Source organism: Lacerta agilis, chromosome 13 (assembly GCF_009819535.1).
Source record: "Lacerta agilis isolate rLacAgi1 chromosome 13, rLacAgi1.pri, whole genome shotgun sequence".
Taxonomy (NCBI): Eukaryota; Metazoa; Chordata; class Lepidosauria; order Squamata; family Lacertidae; genus Lacerta; species Lacerta agilis.
Genome location: NC_046324.1, coordinates 39,008,602 through 39,033,941, shown reverse-complemented (window position 1 = coordinate 39,033,941; position 25,340 = coordinate 39,008,602). Strand labels below are relative to the sequence as shown.

At 47.7% G+C, this 25,340-nt stretch overlaps 1 protein-coding gene across 2 annotated transcripts; it reads left to right on the top strand.

Moving 5' to 3' along the window:
- Positions 1 to 2,030: 2,030 nt before the first annotated feature.
- GPRC5B (G protein-coupled receptor class C group 5 member B) lies at positions 2,031 to 25,323 on the top strand. Of its 2 annotated transcripts, none has more exons than XM_033167246.1 (4): positions 2,031 to 2,383; positions 13,004 to 14,021; positions 22,688 to 22,800; positions 25,080 to 25,323. In XM_033167246.1, the coding sequence occupies exons 2-4, from the start codon at positions 13,013 to 13,015 to the stop codon at positions 25,122 to 25,124; spliced, it is 1,167 nt and encodes a 388-aa protein (XP_033023137.1). In that variant the 5' UTR covers positions 2,031 to 2,383; positions 13,004 to 13,012; the 3' UTR covers positions 25,125 to 25,323. The 2 variants fall into 2 exon arrangements, with proteins under 2 accessions (XP_033023137.1, XP_033023136.1); XM_033167245.1 differs by having other exon boundaries at positions 2,377 to 2,408.
- Positions 25,324 to 25,340: the final 17 nt, after the last annotated feature.

Genomic DNA, 25,340 nt, shown 5'->3' with positions numbered 1-25,340 from the left:
TTCAGTTAAAAAACCAGAAGCTTTCTTATTAGGAATTATAAGTACCGAGATCCCAAAGGACCAGAAAAGACTGTGCGACAACAACCGCACGGATACTACTAGCCCAGAGATGGAAGAAAGAGACAACCTCGACCAGAGAAGAAAGGCAAATCAAGTTGACGAACTATGCCAAAATGGCAAAATTAACTGGGAAGCTCAGGAATCAAGAAGACAAGAACTTTAAAAAAAGATTGGGAAAAGTTTATAATTTACTTACGAGACCACTGCAAGCAGGTTAAAACATTAGCAGGATTTTAACCACACTTGTAAAGTAACGGAAAGTATGGATAATTTAGAAGGATAAAGGTTTGGATAAATATTGATATGCAGTTGTAAATATTAATATCAGGACCCATGAAAGGGATGGGGGGAAGTCAGGAGATTCAGAGCAATCTCCATATTTGGATTTGAAACTCTTCTTTGTAATATGTTTAGATAGATAGATTGACTCTGAAAACTGTTCTACCTAAGGACCGCCATACGCACCTGTCCAGAACCTGAGACGGCCACCTGAGTCTTTTCTCAACCTGCCACCTCCAAAGGATCATGTTTGGCATATACGTACAGTACTGTACATGAAAGTTAAGTCAGGCACACACAAACACACTTCCATCCTCCAGGATGTAACCAATTTGAGTTTTGGTGTTGCTACAGTTTTCTTCTCTTTTCAACAGTTCTACTTTGGGTTCTGTTGCTTTCAAATAACGTTTTCCTACAGCCTTTGTCTATAATAATGATTTTAAAACATGGTAGCAACTTTCAAGGTTTGCTAAGGCACAATAGTAACAGATCAAGGTTTCCAAATACAACAAACTGGTGTAAAGAACCCAGATTCACATGATGAAAAGCCATCCCAACGATCATTTGTTTTGCATTTATTGATCACCACCATCACTTTGCTATTTACTAGGATTGAATGTCCATGGGGTCACGAAGAGTCGGACACGACTGAACGACTGAACAACAACAAGGATTGAATGATTACACTGGTTTCTCATTTTCATCTCCATCAAAACTTTTATAATTCTTTATTGATTCATCTCTTTAGTATATAATGACTCCAGAGCTACATGCCATGACTTCTCTTTTACCTTTTTTGTTGCTACTGTTTTCATTGCAACAACAGAGTTGAGAGGGCCTCAAAGGCCACCTGCCCTGTTGCTGCTGAAAAATGCTGTGCCCTGTATTGATACAGTTTTGTCCCGTATTCCAGGTCTTCTCTCTCTCTTTCTCTCTCTTTGCCAAGTTAGGGATCATCTCCAAATGCATGTGTTTGAAAGGATGCGTGAAAAGTCACGGGTCAGGGTAGCCAAGCACAGAAAGATTTACAAATTCACGTGTATGTGTGTGCACATGTGCACGTGTGACAAATTCCAGAGGGGCCATCCTGTTAGGCTGCAATAGATTATAATGGATTGCTCTGTCTGAAGTCACTTCAGATGGGCGGGGGAATGCCCCCCAACGGCTCCACCCCCCCCCCCCGTCCTGTATTTTGCCAGAACAAAGGTGGCAACCGTAGATCCTATCGGAAAAGTCAGTTAAAGGAAAGTCTCGTCCCCATGGGAATCATCTCAATGAGTGGAGAGTTCCCAATGTAAAAGGCAAAGGCGCATCACATAAAAGTCGGCGGGGGGTGGTTGGGACAGAGGGCTGCAGTTCCTAACTATACTTACCTGGGAGTGAGGACCATTAAGTCCAACAACAGGCCTTCCTTCGGATGGCACGCGGCTCTGAAGGCGCATCTTTCCGGCGGGAAATACAAACCAGCCAACCAGCCAAGGCCCCTCCCCGTCCAACCCTCCTGCTCCGGAGTAGCCGTTCCATGAATCTGGCGCGGTGCCCGTTCCGTTTCCCACCCGCGCGCGGCTCGGGGGGCGCTGTGGGCCGCGAGAGGCTTCACAGGAGCAAGGCGAGAGGAGGCGGCGTCGGAGGCGGCGCTTGGCCGGGGCGGGGAAGCTTGGACGGCGCGCCCGGCGGGGCGCAGGCAGCTCAGACGCGGAGCAGGCGGCGAGCGAGGCGCGGTGGCAAGGGCGCGTGGTAGGGGATACCGAGGGTGTCCTGCGCGCGGCGGCAGCCCGGAGGGCGCCCCCCTGGCGCCTTCGCTGCTCCTCCTTCTCTCTTCCCCATGAGCCGGGCCGGGGGGCTGGCCGTGCATGTTGCTGCAGCTGCTGGCGGCGGGGAGGCGGCGGCGGCGCGGACGGGTCTTCTGAGCGCTCCGCTCCCCGCGCCCGAGCTGCGAATGTGACCCTGCGCTCGGCTTGTGCGCCTCGGCTCCTGCGCCTCGCCATCCGGCTACTCCGAAGAAAGGAAGGAAGGAAGGAGGCAGCCGGCCGGCCGGCCAAGGGTGAGAGATGCACCGCGGTGGGGAGGTGGTTGAACTGGATGACACGGGACCCTGCGTGTCGTGAGAAGAGGCGACGTGATAGAAAACGCGGGGGGGGGGGAGGCGGGAGAGAAGGGGAATCTCTCCTCCGGACACGTGCAGGGGCGCTTTGCAAGTTGCTCTTGAAGCCAGCCCTCGGAGGAAAAGTGTGTGGGGGGGGAAGGGGAAAGGTGGGGCCGGTGCACGGGCAGTTCACACGTTTACAGCGGGCACAGCTGTCTCTGCACCGGTACTGGCGTGCGCTTGCCCGGCTCCTCGACAGTGGACGCGGACTGTACACTCCCGCAACCTTCCGCATGAAATAGGAAGGTCCAGCTCCAACGTTTGCGGGCACGGATCTGTGCGCTCGTTGGATGTAACGCGGGAACATCTCCGGAGAATTAAAAAGGTGGCGTACACGTGCGTATGGGGAATGGTGGGTTTTCTCCCCCCCCGCCCCCTAACATATATTTTTTAGTTATATATTTTTTAAAACTGGATGAAGAAGACTTGCATAACCTTGTGGAGTTTTGGAGATCATGGAAGTGATGTGGGTACCCGCCCCCGCCCCCCATGGTATCGTGTGTAGACCACAACCGAGACGCTAGAGATACGCGGGGGGAGGGGCGGTGCCATAAAAGACCCGGCCGTCTGCAGGCAATTTATTGGGACTTCAGTTCCAGGGAGTATAGAGAAACGTAACTTCCAAGTAAACTGCGGGTGGTAGGATTGCACGCCTTTCTGTTACAGTCTGGTGCAATGTGTGTGTGTGTGTCTATTTAAAGTTGCAAATGCACATCCCAAACCCCTCAAAATATTTTACGAGGTTGTTATGCGTTACCGCATTGCATTGTTTTGGCTAAACAAAACGGGGGAGTAAGTAAGGGAGATTCTTTGGAGCTGTTGTTTAGGGGAGTTCAGAACTTACTGGAGAGTTGGGAGTCATTCTTGAGGTTATTACTCAGAGCATAAGAGAGTAGTATGTGTATATATATATATATATGCTCACATTTGCTGAGCTCAAGAGAGAACTTTGGCTAGCTTGTTTGGAAGGGGGAGATTGTGCTGTTTGTTTGTTTGTTTGTTTGATATGGGAGAATTGTTAAACCTTACTCCTAAGGGGAGCCAAATGGGGAAAGAAGTCTTGGGAGAGGAACAGGGTTGAGTTCAAGGTGCTTAAGAAAGCTACCTTTTGCCAGACCATCTAGCACAGTTACTTGCCAGGATTTCAGACATGGGATCTCTCTCTCTCTCTCCCCAGCCCTATCTGGAGATGCCCCTGGACTTTCTGCCTGTAAAACAGATGCTGTGCCGCTGAGCTGAACCTTTCCCCAATAAGCTGTGGGTGGAGGGGATGCCTAGCCCAGCCAGAGAGGCAGAAAACTCTCTCTGCAAAATGTGGTGCATTGACCTCCCTTTCTAGGAGGGGGAGGAGGCAGCTAGGTTTGTTCTCCATGCCTCCTTACTTTCTGTTAGTGCTTTAGTGGAGGATAGAGAATATTCTTTGCATCCATAAGCAAACAAGAACTAATCAGGTGCTGCATTTGGGGCTGGACTTGAGGGTAGAGGCCTGATGCCCCACACTGCAGAACAAGCAGGAAGCACACCCCCCCCCCTTCCATGCTTGGGGTTTGTTTGTTTTTTGAAGTATTGCATCTTGCCATGGAAAGGGTGGGAAATTTTCTAGAGCCTAAAACTGCAACACTGGAATTAAAGGTCAAATAGAAAGAGGGAAAGTATCAGTTGGGCTTTTTTGTTCTGCTCCTCTTGAGGCTGGGGTGGAGGAGACCTGGGAGGGGGTATGTGTGCCCTCCCTCCACCAGCACGTGGGTGCCTTTGTGAGATTAGTGGGACTAAGCTGTGTGTATGTGTTAGCTGGCTTTGAGCCCAGGTCTTAAGTTTCTCTCTAACCACTATGCTGCACTACCTCTCTTGCTTTGTACTCGCTATTATACGACATCAGCATAGTCCTATGCTTGCCTGCTCCGAAGTACTCCAAGGAGAGTGAGTTTAGGACTGCAGCCTGTATCTTGCTGAAGAACCGAAGTCATGGGCATGGGATGGAGAGGGAGCCAAAATATGGGTTTTGATTGGGCAGGTCGTTAAGGAAACCTCGAAGGGTGCTGCTGCATCTCGCCCAGCATCCTGTTCTCACATTGGCCACCCAGATTTCCATAGAAAGCCCCCAAGCAAGAGCTGAGCACAACTCTCCCTGCTTGCTATTCCAAGCAAATTGCATTCGGAGGCAGATTGTGTTGGCCGGTGGAGGTAGGACATAGAATCAGGGCTGGTAGCCAGGAACTTGCAGGTGGATTTTCCTTTCCTTTATTTCTCATCCCTTAGACACAAGGAAGGGGTCAAGATGAAAGAGTGTCAATCAACTCTCCCCCCCCCCCACTTCACACAGTTTTTTGGGGGGTGCATTAGTGGCTAGCATGTTCTTGCTCTTTGCTAGCTGGGAAATAAGGCAACCCCTGGCTGGTGCAGCTGATCTGAATGCAAGCTTAAAAGGCAGACTCCGGCCCTCCAGATGTTTGGGACTACAATTCCCATCACCCCTGGCCACTGGTCCTGATAGCTAGGGATGATGGGAATTGTAGTCCCAAACATCTGGAGGGCTGGAGTTTGCCTATGCCTGTGAGCTGGCAATACTCCCCCCTCTGCTCCGCATGGACCAGGGTCCTAAACAGAGGTGAGGAACCTCCAGCCCAGAAGCCAGATGTAGCCCTCCAGACCTCTCTACCTGGCCCTTGAAGCTCTGCTCAGGCCACACACACACCCCCAGGCCATGCTTTCCCTCCCTGGAATGTAGAATCATAGAATTGTAGCATCGGAAATGACCCCAGGGGTCATCTAGTCCAACCCTCTGCAATGAGTCCTTTGCAGTTTGATCATGCTTCCTGACTGCTTGGATGGAGGACAGAGGAGGGCGAGTTTGAAATGGGCTGCTGTGCAAAGGTAAATTGTGTTGCTCCCCACCAACTTTAGCCTCTGATCCTGCCCACCACAGATGTGTGGCCCCCAGAAGGGAATGCAGAAAGGTTGGGTCTGGATCTTCAATCAATATGCTCTGACATCCAGGTCTCGAAGAGCATTTGAGATGCACCTTTTGGACTCGTTTATATCCCCTGTGCCAACGTGCAAGCTTTATGGTTGTGCAGAACTCTTTCTTTGCCCCAGGAGGATTACTCATATTCCAAGATAATCAAAATCTCGTGCTGAGCTGAAGAATGGGTGTGAAGAGCGAGGGGCCTGGAGAACTGGGGCGGCTGCTTTTGACAAGTCATGCTTGTCCGGTTGTTGCTGCACAGTTATTGGCTTGCATTTATACCCTGCCTTCTTCCAAGGAGCACGAGTTGATGTACATAGTTCCCTTCACCCCAATTTTATCCTCACAACAACCCTGTGAAGTAGACTAGACTGAGAGACAGCAACTGGCTTCAGGGCCAGGTGAGGATTACATAGAATTTTAGAGCTGGAAGAGACTCTGAGGATCATCTAGTCCTGGGTTTCCCAAAACTGGGTCTTCAGCTGTTGTTGGACTACAATTCCCATCATCCCTAGCTTGGTCAGGGACAGACCTTCCCCCCCCTTTTTTGCATTGGGAAACAGCCACAGCTGTCAACTTTCCCTTTTTTGCAATGGGAAACGGCGCTGGAATAAGGGAATTTCCCACAAAAAGGGAAAGTTGACAGCTATGGTCAGGGATGATTGGAACTTTATTCCGAAAACAGCTGGAGACCTGGGTTTGGGAAACCCTGATGTAGTCCAACTCCCTCCAACACTGGAATATGCAGCTGTCCCATATGGGGATCGAACCTGCAACCTTTGCGTTATCAGCACCATGCTCTATTCAACTGAGCTATCCAGGCTCTGGAACCCTGGTGTCCCCCTGGTCCTGGTTTGACACGCTGCACGTGCCCGCTCTTGATGCAGTGTGTTTATATGCAAAGAACTCAGCAAAGCTCACTTGGTCCACAGCTGCGGCAGATTGACAGCTCTGATCCCACCCCCTTAGCCCAGATGGAACTGACATGCTATTGATCTTTGCAGCGGTGGGGGGCTTAAATGCAAAGCTTCATTATTAGGACCACAGTGCCACGGCTGCTTCTCTAGAGAGAGATAGAGAATTAGCTCCATAGCAGACGGGCAGTCTGGAGCTGAGACTCTGGGTGGGGGATTAGGCTGGATATAGGGCACTCAGGGAAGAGAGGGGGGAGGGGCAGGGGCAGGGGGCTGCATCCAGCATTAGGGGTGATTGATAGGAGGTTGGATGATGGGGGGAGATCTGCTGGGGGTGTCTGCATGCCAGCCGCTGGAGAAAGATGGCAGATGAGACTGAGATGATGGGATGAAGGGAGTTGGAGGGGGGTAGGTGTCACCCAGAGGGGATTAACAGTGGGGCGGGGGGGGGGCGGATGTTGATGCAACACACACTGTTTTATGTGCGGTGGTGGGGAGAGTGAGATCATTGCTCATTTGCCTATCCCAGTTTCGGCACTGATCCGAGCAGCCACTTACAGAGAGGGCTGCTTAAGATAAATCTCACATTGTTTACATACCGTGGGTTGTCTCAACCAGCTTTCTGCTCAAGAGTAGACCCGCCGAAATGAATGGGCCCATGTTAGCCACAGCCATTGATTTTGAGCAGAAGTTGACTACGACCTCATACATTCAAAGTCCCTCCCCCTGCCCCAGAATTCCAGGAGCTGCAGTTTGCTTAGGGTGCTGAGAGTTGTATCTCTCTGTGAGAGGTGAACTACAGTTCCCAGAATTACTTGGGAGGCATGTGTTTTAAATCTGTGTTATGTATACAGGAGGAGATATCCTTCTTCCAGCCTCTTCCCTCCCTCTGGGCTCTGTTTAGCCTTGGAGCTGTGTGTGTGTGTGTGTGTGTGTGTGTGTGTGTGTGTGTAAGGGGTGCATAGGAGCCCCCAGGGTCCGATGCTGAAGTGAATGGTGGGTCTGGCATATTCCATTTGCAGACCTTGAACTGGAGGTGGGAAGTTGGGCTGGGAGAGAGCAGAGCTTTTTGGCAGGCGAGGACCCCATCGCAGCTGGATCTGTTTATGATTGCTTAGTAAATGGGTGGCGATTGCCTCCTCCCCACCCTTAAAAAACAAGCCGTGACTTCTCCGCACAAGCTCTCTTATTTACACTTGTTTATCCGGAGGATAACAGGATTTCCTCTGTGTTGAGCCCATGCACTTATTACACTGCCAGTCTTGTCAAGCAGCGATGAAGGGCCGGACCCATGAAAATCCGGGTGGTGGCGTAGGGTGCCCTTGCCATGCCCATCTGTGTCTGCAGTGATTTATTTTCCTGATGAAGCCTGGAGGGATGCTTCTTTTGAAAACAAATAAATAAAATCCACAAAGTCAGGGAAGGATGCGGCTTCAAATACATCCTTACGTTCTTGGGTTAATGGAAGAGATCCAATGCAGAGTTTACCTTCCTACAAAATCTAGTAATCCCCTCAGTGATGGGTTTTTTTTTTGTAAACCATTCTTTATTAAATCTATTTTCTTCCCTGAAGTAGACAGGGGTGGCCAATGAAATGTCTTTAAAACAATTCCAAATACAGCCACAGGCTTTTAAAGGGCCAGGGGTCCACTCTTGAGCCCCCCCCCCCGGCCTGAGGTCTTCCCACTCCTGTTGTAAATGCAGCAAAGCCTGAAATCAAAGAGCAATCAGACCGCTAGCACATTTGCAAAGCTAAGCAGACTGGACCTCATGACCTCTGACTCAGGAATCCATTTCCTAATATCAAAGGCAAAAGATTGCTTGCTTGCTGGTGAGAGCTACATGGTCAGAGGCACTGTGAAATGAGCCCTGGCTTTCAAAGCAGGTTTCCATGATGAGGTTTGGCTGAAATAAAAGCATTGCTCTACATCTGTGCTCCTATGCAATGATGGAGATGTTGGCAGGACACATGACTGTTCATGCAGAAGGTCCCAGTTTCAATCCTCAGCATCTCCAGTTTAAAAAGGACCAGGTAGCCAGTGATAGGAAAGACCTGTGCTCAAGACCCTGGAGAGTTGATTCTACTGGGCTAGGTGGACCAATAGTCTGACCTGATAGTCTAATCTGATAAAGCAAGGCACTACGACCCAGAGCAGGAATAAGGGAACCCGGTGCCTTCTGGGTGCTTTTGGACTTCCAATTCCTATCAGCCTCAGCCAGCATGGCCAAAGGCAGGACGAGTTGTAGTCCAGCAACATCTGGAGGCCTGCAAGTTTCTCCATCCCTGATGGGGACCAAGTATCGTGTCTTGTTATTGTTGGGAGTAAAGCAACAACCCTTGCAATAGGTTACCTGAACCAGTGGGGTAGGGTAAGACAGAAGGGCAACCTGTTCTTCCTCCTCTCTCTTAGTAACTGCTTGTTGATAAAGTAGATCACTTCCTTTCAGGCTTTGCCTTCCTCCTGCTTCTTCTCCAAGCTCAGCCAGTAGCAGCATGTGCTAGTCTTAACTTCTTGGCTGCATCTTGGTCATATTGTCAAACTTAGAATGGCTTTGTTCTCCATACGTAGTAAACTTTTAAGTTGTGTTGGTTCTTCTGACAAGCGGTCTTACCAGACTATTTCTCTCTGCACACCCCTGCAATATATTTACCAAACTTCCAACACTTATGAACCACCAATTGGACTGCAGCACACCCTCCTATCTTTGGTGCTTGCCAGAGTGCTCCTCCATTTTTTTGGAGTCCAGGACAATCGGGGAATATTGTTCAGCTGACAGGTAGGTTGCTAGAAGGTACCAAAGCTGCAGGGCAGGGGTGGAATTTGATGCAGACAGACCCTTGGTTTTTGTTAAGCTCCTCCCCCCCCCCATTTGCTTTGTGGATCAGATGTGACATGCTAGTCCTTATGATTGCAGAGATAGATTTGAATATGCAGTAGCTGAAAATAAAGAGAAAGCCTTCAATGGTTACCTATCCTTGGCCGCAGAACCATCTATCCAACTAGGATTCAGATCAAGCCCTTCTGTCTTCTAAAAATACATATATATTTTTTACTCCACCTCTCCATGTCTTTGAAGAGGGTCATAATTCCTCTTAACAGCCGAAGTGTAGAGCTTTCTCTCTCTCTTGTGCAGCATTGTGCAGACTAAGAGGAAACCCATCATGGCAGTTCTGCATGCAAAGCACATTGCCATTATTAATTATTGCTCTGCAACCACGTATCTTCGGCCGCCTGATCGCCGCTCAGCTGTCATTTGTTCCGTTATCAGTCAATGCAGCTTATTCCTTGGATCTGGCGGGGAAAGATTGGGCAGAAATCCGACTCGGCAGCAACTCTGTGGCACGTGGCTGGGTCTGCTTTTGCTTCTGGAGCTGCAGCAGGGAAGAGAAATCTGCTTCAAGAGGCAGAGCTAGGTTTTTGCAGTAGCTCTGCAGTGGTGATTCCAGGCCTTTGAGTCCCTGGGTGGCTAGTATATTGATGGTGCTACGAGGAACTATAGAAAAGAACTGAATTTGCCCCAGTCAATCTGGAAGATTTGAGCAACCTGACCTGGCACCTGAAACACAGAAGAGTGTCACCCAGGGCTTGGGAACTTATTTCAGCTGGAGGGCCAACTTAAACTTTCCAGGGGCCACATTCTGTTGGCCCATCTAGTCCAGCATCCTGGCTGGGTACCTAATGCAGTCCTCCATGCCATCATAAAACATCAGACATTAAAAAACTTCCTGATACAGGGCTGCTTTCAGATGTCTTCTAAAACTTGTGTCTAAAACTCATCTCCTTGACATCTGATGGGAGGGCGTTCCGTCGGCGCCACCACTGATAAGGTCATGTGCTTGGTTCCCTGTAGCTTCACTTCTCGCAGCGAGGGAACCCCCAGAAGGCCCTCGGAGCTGGACCTCAGTGTCCAGGCTGAACGATGGGGGTGGAGACGCTCCTTCAGGTATACTGGGCCAAGGCCATTTAGGGCTTTAAAAGTCAGCACAAACACTTAGAATTGTGCTTGGAAACCTACTGGGAGCCAATGTAGGTCTTTTAGGAGGGCCAACTTAAACTTCTTTGAAGTCTCTCAGCCCCACTCACCTCACAGAGTGTTTGTTGTGGGGGAGGAAGGGAAAGGAGAATGTTAGCCGCTTTGAGACTCCTTCGGGTAGTGAAAAGCGGGATATCAAATCCAAACTCTTCTTCTTCTTCTTCTTCTTCTTCTTCTTCTTCTTCTTCTGTGTTATATGGTCCCGGCAGCCGCTCCCAGTCTAGCTGTTGCATTCTGGATTAGTTGTAGTTTCCAAGTCACCTTCAAAGGTAGCCCCAAGATGCCATTTGATTGCCTGGCATGGGAAATGGAGGAGGAGGAGAAGAAGAAGAAGAAGAGTTTGGATTTGGTATCCCGCTTTTATCACTACCCAAAGGAGTCTCAAAGTGGCTAACATTCTCCTTTCCCTTCCTCCCCCACAACAAACACTCTGTGAGGTGAGTGGGGCTGAGAAGTGTGACTAGCCGTAGGTCACCCAGCAGCTGCATGTGGAGGAGCGGAGCCACGAACCCGGTTCACCAGATTATGTGTCTACCGCTCTTAACCACTACACCACACTGGCAAATGCACAAATTTTTGGCTTCTGCTTGGCCCAAATGTAGCCAATTGCACAAAATCACTTCTGTTACTCTGCCTCCTCCTGCCTTTGGGTGTGCAGCCCTCAGAAAGTTACACACAATAGGATGCAACCCTCGAGCTGAAATTGCCTCTGAACCAGCCCAGTCTAGTCTATTCTCATGGGGCAAAGCTGTACAGAGTCTTGGGCAGAGGAGGTGTTTCCTGTCAGCTGCTACTACCCGACCTTTTCAATGGGGGGGCAGTTTCACACCAGGTTGGCCTGCCAGTTGTCTCCTTTATGGCATAAAGGGGATTTTTCTACCCTGCCCAGCCCTATCTCAGTGGAAAGAGGAAATGAAATACAACTTGAGGCTGACTCTGAGTGGTTATCCATGCGGTGTGATCTCTCGGGAAACAGACTTGTCCTAGAATAGCTCAATCACATGGAGGGTACATGACATGAATAAAATATCCAGAAAAAATGAAGGAGAAGGAGGAACCTCTTGGAAAGAGTGAGCTGCCTTGAAACCCTCTCTCATTACTTGTTTGGGCAACACTGAAGCAAAACAACTAGCGCAGAATAATTGCACACCCAGGCAGTGAAAAAAAAAATGCAATTCCTGATCATCTGACGTTTGCTCTAAAAGGCTGTTTGTCACATCTCTTTCAAACATCCGTGCCGATTGGAATTGCTTCTCCGCACGGCTTTCCATGAATCAATGCATTGTTGGATGCGCTGAGTACTGTAGAAATTTTCTCCTTTATTTGAAAGTTAAATATACCTGCTTGGGTCATTGGTACGGCTTGCTGGGTAAAGATTAGGCTGAGAACATTAAAGAGAGTGAGAAGAACGCAGAGGCCTGTCTTGTGGGGGGGGGGGAAGTGAGACTTTAGGCTTCAGGGACCAAATGCAGCACCCAAACACCGCCCCCCCCCCAGCTCTTGGGATTTCCCCCCCCCCATGCCATGCCCCTGACCAGCCTCGCTTCACACCCTCCTTGGGTGTTTTTGTGTGTGGCTGGAACTGAACTCTCATAATGCCCATCTGCTTGTCTGGATGGAGACTAGAGAGAGATGCGTGCAGAAACTAGCCTACTGTACAAACTAACATTTACATGTGTTATGCTGCCCAGTTCTATCTCTGGCATCACCCACCACTGGCAAGTTCCCCATCCACCCCAGACGACAGTGAAGCTCTACCCACATTATACCTTCAAAGCACATTCTTTCCCTCAAAGAATTCTGGGAATTGTAGTTTATCTCAAAAGAGCAGGTGGCCCAGCTGTGTGCCTCAGTCTGGACACTTTAGTTCTTTTGGCCGCATATTGGTTGCTCACTTTTCTGAAAGCTGCTTGGTTCAGTAATAGCAACAATAATCATTATCATTGCTTAGTAGTAGTAGTAGTAATTTTATTGCTTATACGGTGCCTATCCAACTGGGTTGCCCCAGCCACTCTGGGCGACTTCCAACATAATATAAACATGGAGCAAAACATCAAAGATTAAGAACTTCCCTATACAGGACTTTCTTCATCTGTCTTCTAAAAGTCAGATAGTTGTTTATTTCCTTGACATTTGACAGGAGGGTGTTCCACAGGACAGGCACCACTACCGAGAAGGCCCTCTGCCTGTAACTTCACTTCTCACCCTGAGGGAACTGCCAGAAGGCCCATGGAACAGTTAATAACAAATTATTATTATTATTATTATTATTATTATTATTATTATTATTATTATTAAAGTATTAATAACAATAATGTATTGTTTCTAGTTTCATTTGTGAACTGCTTCCTGCGAACCCTCTCAAAGCGATTTCAACATTCAGAAAAATCATGCATAAAACAACTGGATATCTATTTAAAAAACGATTTCAAACCCAGTGCCAATACTGTGATCTATACAAAACAAGCAAAGCAGGTCAAAGTTCTAGCCTGCTCAGGAATTATTATTTGGCATGAGGGAAGCATTCTATCATGTAAGCCCCACCTAGAAATGGAACATAACGTAACGTTCTTCTTTGTATCTCCTTGCCTTTTTTGGTTTCAGGCAGGAAAAATGACCCCCTTCCCAACTGTGGCCCTCCTCCTCCTCCTCTTTGTGGTGGGCTACGGATCGTCGGAGAATTCCAGTACCTCCAGAGGGTGCGGCCTGGACCTTTTCCCTCAGTATGTCTACCTGTGTGACCTGGATGCCATCTGGGGGATCGTCGTGGAGGCGGTGGCCGGAGCTGGAGTCTTGACGACGCTGCTCCTCATGCTGATCTTGCTGGCAAGGTTGCCGTTCATCAAGGAAAAAGAGAAGAAGAGCCCCCTGGGGGTCCACTTCCTCTTCCTCTTCGGGACCCTGGGACTCTTCGGGTTGGCCTTCGCCTTCATCATTCAGGAGGATGAGACCATCTGCTCGGTCCGCCGTTTCGCCTGGGGGGTCCTCTTTGCGCTCTGCTTCTCGTGTTTGCTTGTCCAAGCCTGGAGGCTACGGAAGCTCGTCCGGCACGGCAAGAGCCCGTCCGGGTGGCAGCTGGCCGGCGTCGCCGTCTGCTTCGCGCTGGTCCAAGTCATTATCGCAGCGGAGTGGCTGATACTGACGGTCGTGCGGGACGGGAAACAGGCCTGCCGTTACGAGCCGATGGATTTCGCGATGGCTTCCATCTACGTCATGTTTCTGATGGTGCTGGCCCTGGGCTTTTCTTTCTTCACAGTGTGCGGGAAGTTTAAGAAATGGAAGAAGAACGGAGTGTGCCTCATTCTAACCAGCTTTTTCTCAATCCTCCTTTGGGTTGCTTGGCTGACTATGTACCTCTATGGTAATAATGAACTGAGGAGAAGAGACCAATGGAGTGACCCCACTCTGGCAATAGCACTGGTGTCTAGTGGTTGGGTCTTCGTGATCTTCCACGCTATCCCGGAGGTTCACTGCTCCATCCTCCCATCCCAGCAGGAAAACACACCTAATTATTTTGATACTTCACAACCGCGGATGCGGGAGACTGCTTTTGAGGACGACCTGCAGCTTCCGCGGAGCTACATGGAAAACAAAGCCTTTTCAATGGATGAGCATAATGCAGGTAAGATGCTTAAACCACAATGGGTTCTTTGCAGGGCAGGGATGGTATCTCCCGCAGCCTTCGAAATTGTTGTAGGGACTACAATTCCCATCATCCCTGCCCATCAGCTGTGCTGTTTAGGACTGAGGGAGAGTTGGAGTCCAGCAACATTTGGATGGCTACAGGTTACCCATCCCATATTTAGGGCATTATAATAAAGATGTACCGTATTTTTCGCTCCATGAGACACACTTTTTTCCTCCTAAAAAGTAAGGGGAAATGTCTGTGTGTCTTATGGAGCAAATGCATGGTCCCTGGAGCTGAATTGCCTAGGGGCCAAAAGCAGATTGTTCTCTTTTTTTTTTTTACAAAGAAAGAAGGGGGTGTTGAAAGGAAGCCGCTGAACAGCTGTTCAGCAAGTGATCGGGGGAGAGATAAGGCTCCCTTTCCAGCCCCGCCCCCTTACCCAGGCCTCCATTGTTGAATGCAGAGGGAGGCTGTTTGTTTCCCCAGAGACATGTGACTGGCTGATTAGATTATCTGTCTGGAAACTGTAGAAATGGCTGTAGGACTAGAAGCTGCAGAACTGTGAGTTGAACCCCATAAAAACGGGGCTTTTCCTCTTTGAAAAAGAAGCTGCACCACTTTCAGCTGATCCTCAAAAAAGGGCTTTTCCCCATTCCTCCTCTAAAAACTAGGTGTGTCTTATGTTCAGGTGCGTCTTATGGAGCGAAAAATACGGTGTTGGGCAGGCGGGAACGCGTTCTGTAGAAAGGAAATTGTGGTGGCAAGTTTTGAGGTGGTGAGAGGGCCTGTTTGACCACATGCTCCAAATGCCTCCATAGTTGCCTTGGGAGGAGATCTAAGGGATGTTGCAGATCCACTAGAACTTATATTTTTGTAGTTAAACAGGTGGTGGGTGCATAATATGTATAGTTCACATGTAGTGATCACTGAGACAGCATCTAGTTGGGTGAAACAATTCTGCTGGTTGCCACTGGCGTGGCTGGTCTTGGTGTGTCAGAATGACAGGCAATGTTGGAAACTCTATATAAGCTAGGCGGCAAATGGCTCTGTAAACCAAGGTTGCCATTGGCAAAATGGATTATCTAGTTGCCATTTGGGGGCAAGATGGCTCTAAAGTCTTTATTTTCCAAATGATGGACTGACTGTGATTGATTAAACATCTGACTAGTTCAGATGACAACCTTGAGCTAGGTTAAGAGCTTTGAGAACTCAGAGAAGAAAAGCCACTTGATCCAGGGACAGTCCACATATATATTGGCCTATTCTGACCTCCTTGTCTTAATGGGGACTGCTCCTGCTCAGGCTGTACAGAAAAAGCAATTTGGTTCCAGAAACACTTTCCGATTGTACAGGTGAAATATAACTGACAGAATTATACAGGATGGGGTAGGAGTGTGTGAAAACAGTCCAGATCCAATGATCCCCAGATGGTGGAGATGTCAGGTGCCATCCTGGCACCCAGGTATCTTCACTTTGTCACAAGTGGTTGAAAGCCAGACTCAAAATGCGCCTGGCACCTGGCCAATTTCGAACACGGCTTTTGAGGTGAGGTGACCAGAATTGTGCAACATATTCCAAATGCAGTCACATCGTAGCATATTTTGTGGGTTTTTATGTTTCCTTATAGTATAACACTTTCCGCCCCCCCTCCTCAAATTCTGTGATCAAGTTATATGCTACAGCTAGGATAGCTTGCCTTGTGCTCTGGGCTGCTGACTTTTGAGAGGCTAAATGTTTCCGAATGCTGTTTCTGAGCTGTAAGGTGGCAAGAGCAACCAGCTCTGGTGCGGGTTTCAATATTCTAACATGGTAGGCAAAGAAAAGGAAACATTTGTGATTGGTTACGAGCACACCCTTGCATCAGAGAAGATAGTGCGGGTCAGGTTATTACAGAATAAATGGATTCCTGCTGTACATACAGCAGGAAGAGAAGTTTTGAAGGTTGTGTAATGGGCATTGTTCAGGCTGTAATAAGAACACAAGCAGGGCCTTTCTGGATCAAGCCAAGAGTCCACCTAGTCCAGCATCCTGGGGCCCTTCTAGAAGTACTGTTAGCAGCACTATAACTCCTTGGGATTCCCCCCCCCCCCCGGCACTGCATCGTTATATCACCATTCTGGAATACTGCAGTCATCAAACGAGTTTTTCTTCTATCACAGAAAAATGCGACATTTGTGAAAGACCTGGAATATGTTCTGCAATATGTCCATTGTGAGGAAGGTGCCTTGTGCGATTTCCCACATTTTGTCCGGCATTTGGGGGTGTGCTTTAAGCAGCTTCTGTTTCGTGCCTTTTCTAAGAGGATTGGACAAATTCATGGAGGATAAGCCTATCAATGGCTACTATCCATGATGACTATACTCCATGGTTGAAGGCAGTAACGCTATTGAATACCAGTCGCTGCGAACCGCAGGAAGGGCGACTCCTCTCATCCTCACGTCCTGCTTGTGGGTTTCCCAGACGCATCTGGGCAACAGGGTAAAAAGGATGCTGGACCAGATGAGTAATTGGCCTGATCCAGAAGGCTCTTCTTACGTTTCCCCCTCATGCTTTTTTGACAAGAGGTTACCCATAGCTAGGACCCAAACAGTGAGCTCAAGAAGTTCCTGCCGTCTAACCTCAGGAATCCTGTGAATGCGCTATTGATACCCTGTATTGCCAACTTGAAACTCCCAACATTTGCTGGTTGAATGAACAAGAGAATGGAAGTGATATGGCTGCAGCCACAAAACGTTTCTCAGTGTTGGAAACTCTTAATAAATAAGCTAGGGGGCAAATGGGTCCATAAACCAAGGTTGCAGTCGCCAAAATGAAATGTCCAGTTGCCATTTCTGGGCAAGACAGCTCTAGGGTCTTATTTTTTTCACTGACCGCGATTGATTATCAGTTAAACACCTGGCTAGTTCAGATGACACCCTTGAGCTAGGTTAAGAACTTGGGGAACTTAAAGAAGAAAAGTCGCTTGATCCAGGGACACAGTCCACATGTATAATTGGCCTGTTTCTACAGGATGTGGTATTAGTGTGTGAGGACAGATCCAATGACACCCACGCACACATGCACCACCAGATGATGGAGATGTCAGGCGCCATCCTGGCACCCGGGCATCTTCACTTGGTCACAAGTGGCTGATAAGGTAAAGGTAAAGGGACCCCTGACCATCAGGTCCAGTCGTGTCCGACTCTGGGGTTGCAGCGCTCATCTCGCTCTATAGGCCGAGGGAGCCGGCGTTTGTCCGCAGACAGCTTCCGGGTCATGTGGCCAGCATGACAAAGCCGCTTCTGGTGAACCAGAGCAGCGCACGGAAACGCCGTTTACCTTCCCGCCGGAGCGGTCCCTATTTATCTACTTGCACTTTTGACGTGCTTTTGAACTGCTAGGTGGGCAGGAGCTGGGACCGAGCAACGGGAGCTCACCCCGTGGCAGGGATTCGAACTGCCGACCTTCTGATCAGCTAGCCCTAGACTCTGTGGTTTAACCCACAGCACCACCTGGGTCCCTTACAAGTGGCTGATAGCCAGGTACAAAATTTGCCTGGCCCCTGGCTAATTTCAAACACTGTTTCCAGTCTGAACACATCCTGTCAATGGTGTGTATAAGGAAAAAATGCACCGTCAATCTCCCCAAAAAAACCAGTGGTGTGTATCTGTTGGTGTGGACAACATGCTACAAATTTTCTCCCATAAACACTGGAGTGGCCAGCAGCCATATTGTTTTAAACAAAGCATCTGCAGGGGCCACCCAGATGATTCTGAGAAGCTCACAAGTGGATGTGATCCTCACTTATGAGGAGTACTGTAAGAGACTCCTTCTTTACAGTTGTGAAATGTTGGCAGGCTTGTGTCCAAGGGATAGAAATGATCTGTACATCTTGTGCAGCCCCCAGCACTCAGTTTGGATGCTGATGTAATAGTCATAAAACATGGGGCCATTTGCTTGCAGAGCATTGTGCTGTACCATTGAGCTGTGTCTCGCTCCTCGTATCACCTTTCCGACACTTGGGTTGGGGACGGAGTCTGCAATAGAGCAGTCTTTTTGAGAGCTGAGCGCCACTCAGGCCTGCAGTGACCGACCCAGATTGCCAAGGATGACAGCCATGTAATTCAGCTTAAAGGGACGAGGCTAATCAACCAGGAGCCTGTTCCCGCTGTGAAAAGATTATCCTATCAGGCGCAGGAGAGAGACACACATGCAGTAATCCAGGCATACCCTCCATCCCATCTGCTCGGACATGAAGGATGTAGCAGGAGCAACGGAGCAACAGTTTTGTCCAAACAGAGAAGCTTGGAAGCTTCCTAGAGCATTCTCTCCAATCATCCCTGTTGCTCACCCCAGAAATTTCAGGGTTACAGTGCTCGTCCTGGGTTCGGTTTCCCTTAGAATTACCGTATTTTTCGCTCCATAAGATGCACTTTTTTCTCCTAAAAAGTAAGGGGAAATATCTGTGCATCTTATGGAGCAAATGGTGGTCCCTGGAGCTGAATTGCCCAGGGGCCAAAAGAGGATCATGCTTTTTATTTTACAAAGAGAAAGGGGGGTGTTGAAAGGACCCTGATCAGCAAGAGATCGGGAGAGAGATAAAAAAGCTGCAAAACTTTTATCTGATCCTAAAAAAAACAGGGTTTTTCCCTTTGCAAAAAAAAGTTGCTAAACTTTTAGCTGATCCTCAAAAAAACAGGGCTTTTAGAGGAGGAAAACCAGAAAAAAAAATCTGGGTTTCCGCCTCTAAAAACTAGGTATGCCCTATGGTCCGGTGCGCCCTATGGAGCGAAAAATACGGTAGGTAACTGGAGCCTTGTTATTTTTGTGATTGTTTTGGTTGTGATGCCTAACCTGAGTTTCTCCCTGTGAGAATGGACTTCAACTCCTCTTAGTCGCACACAGCATGGCCAGTACTTAGGGATGATGTGAGTTGTAGTACAACAACCCCTGGAAGGCCACATCAACTATCTAAAAACAAAGTGTGTCTTTTCTTTTCCTAGGAATGATTGGTGACATAAAAAACGGCATTATAAGTTGCTTTAAGCTGTGTTTAATGTGTTTTCATGTGGTAACCTATCTTGGGATCCATCTAGTTCAGTATTGTCTACACAGTCTGTCAGCAGCTCAGTGGTTTGAGGCAAGGGCATTCTTCAGCTGCTTAGTATGCGAGTAACCAGCCACCACCAATTTAAATCTTTGTTTCCTCAGCACAACTCTGAATTTGGAGTGTTCCATGTCAAAATGTTTGTAGTGAGATAACAGGCGAGTTTTGAAAGCTTTTGAAGATGCTGGCTTGTTGGGGGTGGTTTTCCCGCACCCCAGATCCCACGAGAGACTGCTGATTTTGTCATATGGCTGAGTTCTGGTTCATTTGGAAGTTGATTTCTAAAGCCTTGGCTTTACTTTTATTTCATCGCCTTTGAATTCTTACTACGTACAAACAAATGAGAACTTAGCACTCCTCCTTAACATATTGGATTGTAGAGATACGTATAGCACTTTGGGAAGGGCTGCAGCTCAGTGGTAGAACATCTGCATTGTATACAGAAGGTGCCAGGTTGAGTCTCAACCTGGCAGCTCCACGTAGGGCTTGGAGATGGACCTAGAGATTCCTCAGTGCCGACAATACAGACCTAGATGGACCAGTGGTCTGACTCAGTATAATGAAGGCCCATAGCTGAATGGTAGAGCATTTGCTTTGCATTTGGAAGGTCCCAGGTTCGATCCCTGGCTTCTCCAGTTTGAGAAGTACCGTGTCTGAAACCCTGGAGAACCACTGCTAGTCAGTGATGCTCTGGGATGTGGAACCTCAGGTCCTGGGGTCAGGTGTGGCCTTCCAGGCCTCTCTATCTGGACCTCAGGACCAGCGTTCAAAATTAGTCAGGCGCATTTTGAACCTGGCTATTGGCCACTGGCGACCAAGTGAAGTTGCCTGAGTGCAAGGATGGCACCTGGCATCTCCACCATCTGGAGGTGCATGCCCGGGGATCATTGGATCTGGACTGTTTTCGCACACTAATACCACATTCTCTTAATATGATGAAGCTATCTGAACAAACTCTAAAAACAAGCAAAAGCAACGTTTCATCAAATATTAAATTGATCTTCCGTAAATGACTGTGTTACACCTCAGGGACTATCCATAACAGGTTTAAGAGGGCAGTGAAGGAGGAGAGGTTGTTGCCACATGCAGAAATGAAATAGGGTGGTGACCAAATAAAAACCAGAAGTTTAGGGTGTCTGTGGTGTCTCAAATAAGAGCCATCCTCTTTATTCAATAGCACCTAAATGGTCCAGCAAAAGAGGATTTTCATTTCTAGTGTAAGAGGCTGCTGGGATTTCTTCTGGGGTGTAATTTTTGCCCAGATGCAGAAGGTGTGAACCATGGGCTTGCTGTGCAGCGCCTTCTGATGTGCCTAGCAGTGAAGTACGCAGTCCTGGGCTGTCCAGTATTTTAATGTCTTTTGGCTGTCCAGTTGTCCTTTGATACAGAAGTAACACAAAATTCTAGCTCATCAGGAACAACTGAAAATTGGTCACACTGCTGGAACCAACCACATTACAGGTCACTGCCATCGAGTAGCCAATCAGATTACAAATGGGCACCCACTGGCAGAATTCCATGGAAGATTAATCGCTGTTCACCTGCACTGAACCCATCAGTGGGTAGATTTAAATGAACACTCCTGCTGTCTGGAAAGTGTCTGTCCTCTGCCCCCTTTGTTGTTTTTGCCTCTGATTAACATAGAAACGAAAGCCTCCCCAACATCTGCCTAAGTCTGAATATTTGTGATTCTTTCATGTCAGTCAATATTTCCACCATCTGCATTAAAATTTCCAGATTGCAGCAAGCTTGCTAGATGTTATTTCACAAAGGCGATATAATAATTACGTATATAGAATATATTGGAAGCTTCCCAGTGGAATGGGATATGAGAAACCAAATATTGCCTGACCCTCCCATCTTTTTTGCTATGACCAACATTGAGAGCTCCAACTTTTCTAAAACATCTGTAATACTATATACATTCGTCTAGGCATGACAGCACAGTGGGGCTTCCTTCTGAGTCAACAAGCAGGATTGTCATGCACTTCTGTCAGCAAAGTGGGAAAATATTTGCTCTCTGCTGTCCCAGAAGCAGTGGAGGCTGGTTTATTAGAGTGAATGGAGCTCTGCTCCACCAGCCTCAATCTCTCTCCAGCCATCCTTCAACTGCGTGCCTCCTTGGTGTTGCCTTGTAGAGTTCAGCAGGGAGGAGGATGGGACAAAAGTAGGTTCTAGCCCTGCCTGCCATTGGTTCTGGCTCCCCCTACTGTTGGTCTTCCAGCAGTCCACCCTACCAGTCCCAATGGGCGCCAGCCATCACTATTAGTCAGAAGACAAGAGTCTATCTAATGGGCTTAAGTAGATTTACGGTAAGTGGGTAGATTTCAGTGAAACCTTAGGAAGAACTTATCTTGACCAGATATAAAAAAGGTGTAGATTGGGAGAAATGCACAATAAAATGCTGGTGAATTTTTATTAGGATTTTTTCTTTAAAAAAGAAAAGAAAAGAAAGAAACTGTAGATACTTTCACAATGTTTTGAATTGCTTTGACTCTTGCTTTTTTGTAGGGTTAACTTCACTGGCTTTTCATTGTGGTGTTACTTTATCAGTTTTGTATCTTTCTGAACTGGTACTTTATAAGAGGGATAAATCAATATTAAAAAAAAACCCATGAAATGAAAAGTAAACAATTGTTTTTTGGGGACGGATGGACAGCATACTGATGTAGAAATGTGAATAACTAAATTTAAGACTGGAAAAATGAGAAACCGAGACAAAATGAAATCACTAGATTTTCCCATCTCTTGTTGCCATCTATGAAGTTTAGAAATAAGGTTTTCCTCCTAGTCTTTGTACTTCCGTGTGATGAAATATTTGGGCAGATCCACATTATACATTTGAAGTGCATTCAGTGCATCTTTAAAGCACACATCTTTCCCCAAAGAATCATGGGAACTGTAGTTTACCCCTCACAGACCCCAGTACACCAAGCAAACTACAGATCCCATTATTCTTTGGGGGACATCTTGTGCTTTAAATGTACTTTGGATGCGCTTTAAATATATGGCAAGGATAGGATATGCTCTCTGTTTCAATACTCAAAGGTAGTAGGATTATTCCCTTCATTTCCGAGGTTTAGGATGTGAGTCCTTAGGTAATCAAAACAGTAGTAAAGAGAGAAGGTATCAGCAGGTTTCAGGGAGGGAGCAGAGATCCCAAAGGTTTGCAGAGGTACACAAAATCTTTAGAGTTGGGGGAAATAAAGCAAGGGTGTGGAGCCCAGAAATGGCTCAATGAAGACTGGGGATGGTCAGTGATCATAGAACATTGACTGGTTGCTGGAAGGTGGCATGTGTGGAAAACCTGGCAAGGATTGAAATAGAATGGAGTTGGCTGGAATCCTCAATGGGGAGCACTTTGTGCTGCAACACTCGGTTGCGCCTACCACTTGCACCCGCAGCGGCCATTAGGGTGTCACCCTGCTCACAGACGTCCCAGAGGCATCTGGTGGGCCAGTAAGGGAAGCAGGATACAGTTCTTTTTTATATTTTCAGAATGCAAAAAAAATCTTTCTTTTACCTGTCTTTTCTTTCTCCCCACCGCGCACACCCCAAAATATACCACACACAGCTTTGCGGACTGCAGGATTTCGCAACGGCAGCCTGGGTAGCCGTCCCGGCGCCCCCTTTAGAAGCAACGTCTACCAGCCCACTGAGATGGCAGTTGTCCTGAATGGTGGGACTGTAAGTATCAAAATGTGACGCTAGAAGATGCTGCCTTTTAGGGTGAATGCCCAACCTCTGGTTTCAACTCAGAACTTTATTCAATTGGATGCTTACGGATATTTGGGGGGGGGCAGGGTAGACTGGGGACAGGAAAGGTTCAGATAATAAGTATTGCATGCAGTCCTTCAGAAGATGACTTAAATTCCAAATTTTCCTGACATTGTTGGGCCGTTTAGCTTTTGCTGCCAGGATTGTTCCAAATAATGCCATTCCCCCGCCCCCTTAAATGAGCCGTATCTCAATGTCCACCATTAACAGCAATTCAGGTGTCTGGTTTTTTGTTTTTTTTTAAAGATTGCAACACACTTCTGGGTTTTGTTTCCTTTTTGAAAAGCCAGCACTTTCCCTACAAAGGCCCTCTTTCGCTGAGGACATGACCACCTTTCCTTATGATAGTTCCCCCCCCCCCGCCGTGCCTGTGTTGAGCTCCTGATAGAGAAACACACTGCTTCAAACAGAAGCCCGCACAAGAGAGTTCGCTCAAACGGGTCGGCGTGGCCTTGGGACGCGAGCTGCTCTCTTAATCCACAGCCAGGTCACTGCGAGAGTGGCTTACGGAGAGATCTGGAGCCAAACAGCCTCCTTACATCTCATTTGCATTGTGTGTGTTTAAGTACACCCAAGAAACTCCATAGGCCGCTTTTGTGTGTGCTCACTCTCTCCGCCTTGCTGGTGAAAGGAAAACGCTCATTCCCCCGCCACACACTTAAAAAAAATATTTTTTATTTTCCATGCCTACATACATGCTGCTTAAAAGGCTGTTCATGAGCCAGCTTCCGCTCCATGCAAGTTATTTTATTATCATTGGTTTTTTTTTGCTGATACCATAATGCAGATTTACACACAATCTTTTTTTTTTTTTTTTTTTTTTTTAATGCACAAATATTACCATCAGTTTGTAAGGTCTGTTCCCCAGCCTGCTGCCAGCCCTGTTCACTAGGCGGGGTGGTGGGGGTGTGGAGAGACACTGTTGGACAGAGCTGCTGGGAGCCAGATCGCCACTGTGAGGATGTAACCAGTTGGAGGGGAGAGAGCTCAAGAGTGACTCTCTGCAGCTAATACTGCTCCAAGCTAATGCCACTCCGAGCTGCAATAAGCTGCCCTCTCCCTCCCCCCCCCCCTCGCCCAGCCACAATTTAGTTGATTATACTGGCTGTAACCTGGCCTTTGATCGCCAGGTCTGAAAGAGGCAGTTTGATTTTGTGGCCTTTCCCTAGGAGTCAACGTTAGATTTAGAAATATCTGCTAAGTGCCATGATTGAGGCTTAGATTTGCACACACCACAAGACTAAAATCTAGTGGGGGGCGGGTTCAGTCTGTTCACTCAATATTCATCACCCACAAGAAATATTTTTTTAAAGTTGAGTTTCTTCCCCTGCTCGCTTGTAGGTGCCTGTGCTTTGGGCAATGGAAGCTGGTCCAATACGATGGATGGGGGTCTGCCACACTGACCTCAGTCAGCTCCCATCTGTCTGCCTTCTTACATACAACCCATTCAGCTGCCACCTTCCTCCTCTCTCAGATTTGCCCATGTAGGAAGATGGGGACCAAGCTAGGATGAGTCTGCTATTAGCTCTAGCACCACCTACTGTTGGCTTCTCTGCCTTCTGGCCTACCAGTCCCAGTGGGTACCAGGCAATACAAGCTTTGGCCCAGCTCACTGAAGTAGTCAGCTGGAGTCTGGACTGTACCAATTCCAGGCTGCATGACTGAAAGCTATCATGTCTGAGGGGGAGGCTAGTCTAGAACCCTTCTTCATGGGAGACATCATAATATGGTGGTCCCAGATTCATTCCCTGAAATATTCTCCAGAAGGGATGGGAAAGGGCTGGAGATCCAAGAAGCCACGATCCTCTGCTAGAATGTGGTGGTTTTGTCCTGCAGTAGTAGAATGCTGCTTCATAATGTTCATAAAGAAAAGGATGAAGGACCTGGGTGTGCAACCCAGAGGTTGTCCACCTCGCTGACAGCTTGGTCTTTGCAGAGGATGTTACAAAAACCCCTTGGGTTTTCTCTTCAGCAGGCCTGCTGAAAGTCGTGGACCAGCAGTGATCATGCCCATTAATTCCAACTCTCGAGTAGGACTTAACATTGGCTACAGCCCTTAGCAAACTGACTGACCATGGTGTTAATTTGGGATGGCTCTGTATGCTTTTGTGTATATAATGTAGCCTGTCTTAAGTGATTTCTTAATGGTCTAAAATGCTTAGTTATGGCTTTATTATCCTTATTTCCAGATTCCAACTGCTCCACCAAGTTACACTGGAAGACACCTTTGGTGAAAAAGCTTATAGGCTGTAGAGGATGAGAAAGAGAGAGACAGTTTTATTTCCTGGCAGTGTGCATTGTTTTATTTTTTTCTGAGGGAAGAGTGAATAATCCTAGCACAGGACATCAGCAGTGCGGGAGGGGGGGGGACCCATCCAAGGAGCATGGGAGATCCTAGACCTGATAGCTTGTTGTTGTTTTAAAAATAAAAATGTGAGCGTCGTTTGAAT

Coding starts and splice junctions, on each gene's coding strand:
- GPRC5B (XM_033167245.1), top strand. Junction 14,022..22,687: donor AATGGATGAGCATAATGCAG/GTAAGATGCTTA, acceptor TACCACACACAG/CTTTGCGGACTGCAGGATTT. Junction 22,801..25,079: donor TTGTCCTGAATGGTGGGACT/GTAAGTATCAAA, acceptor CCTTATTTCCAG/ATTCCAACTGCTCCACCAAG.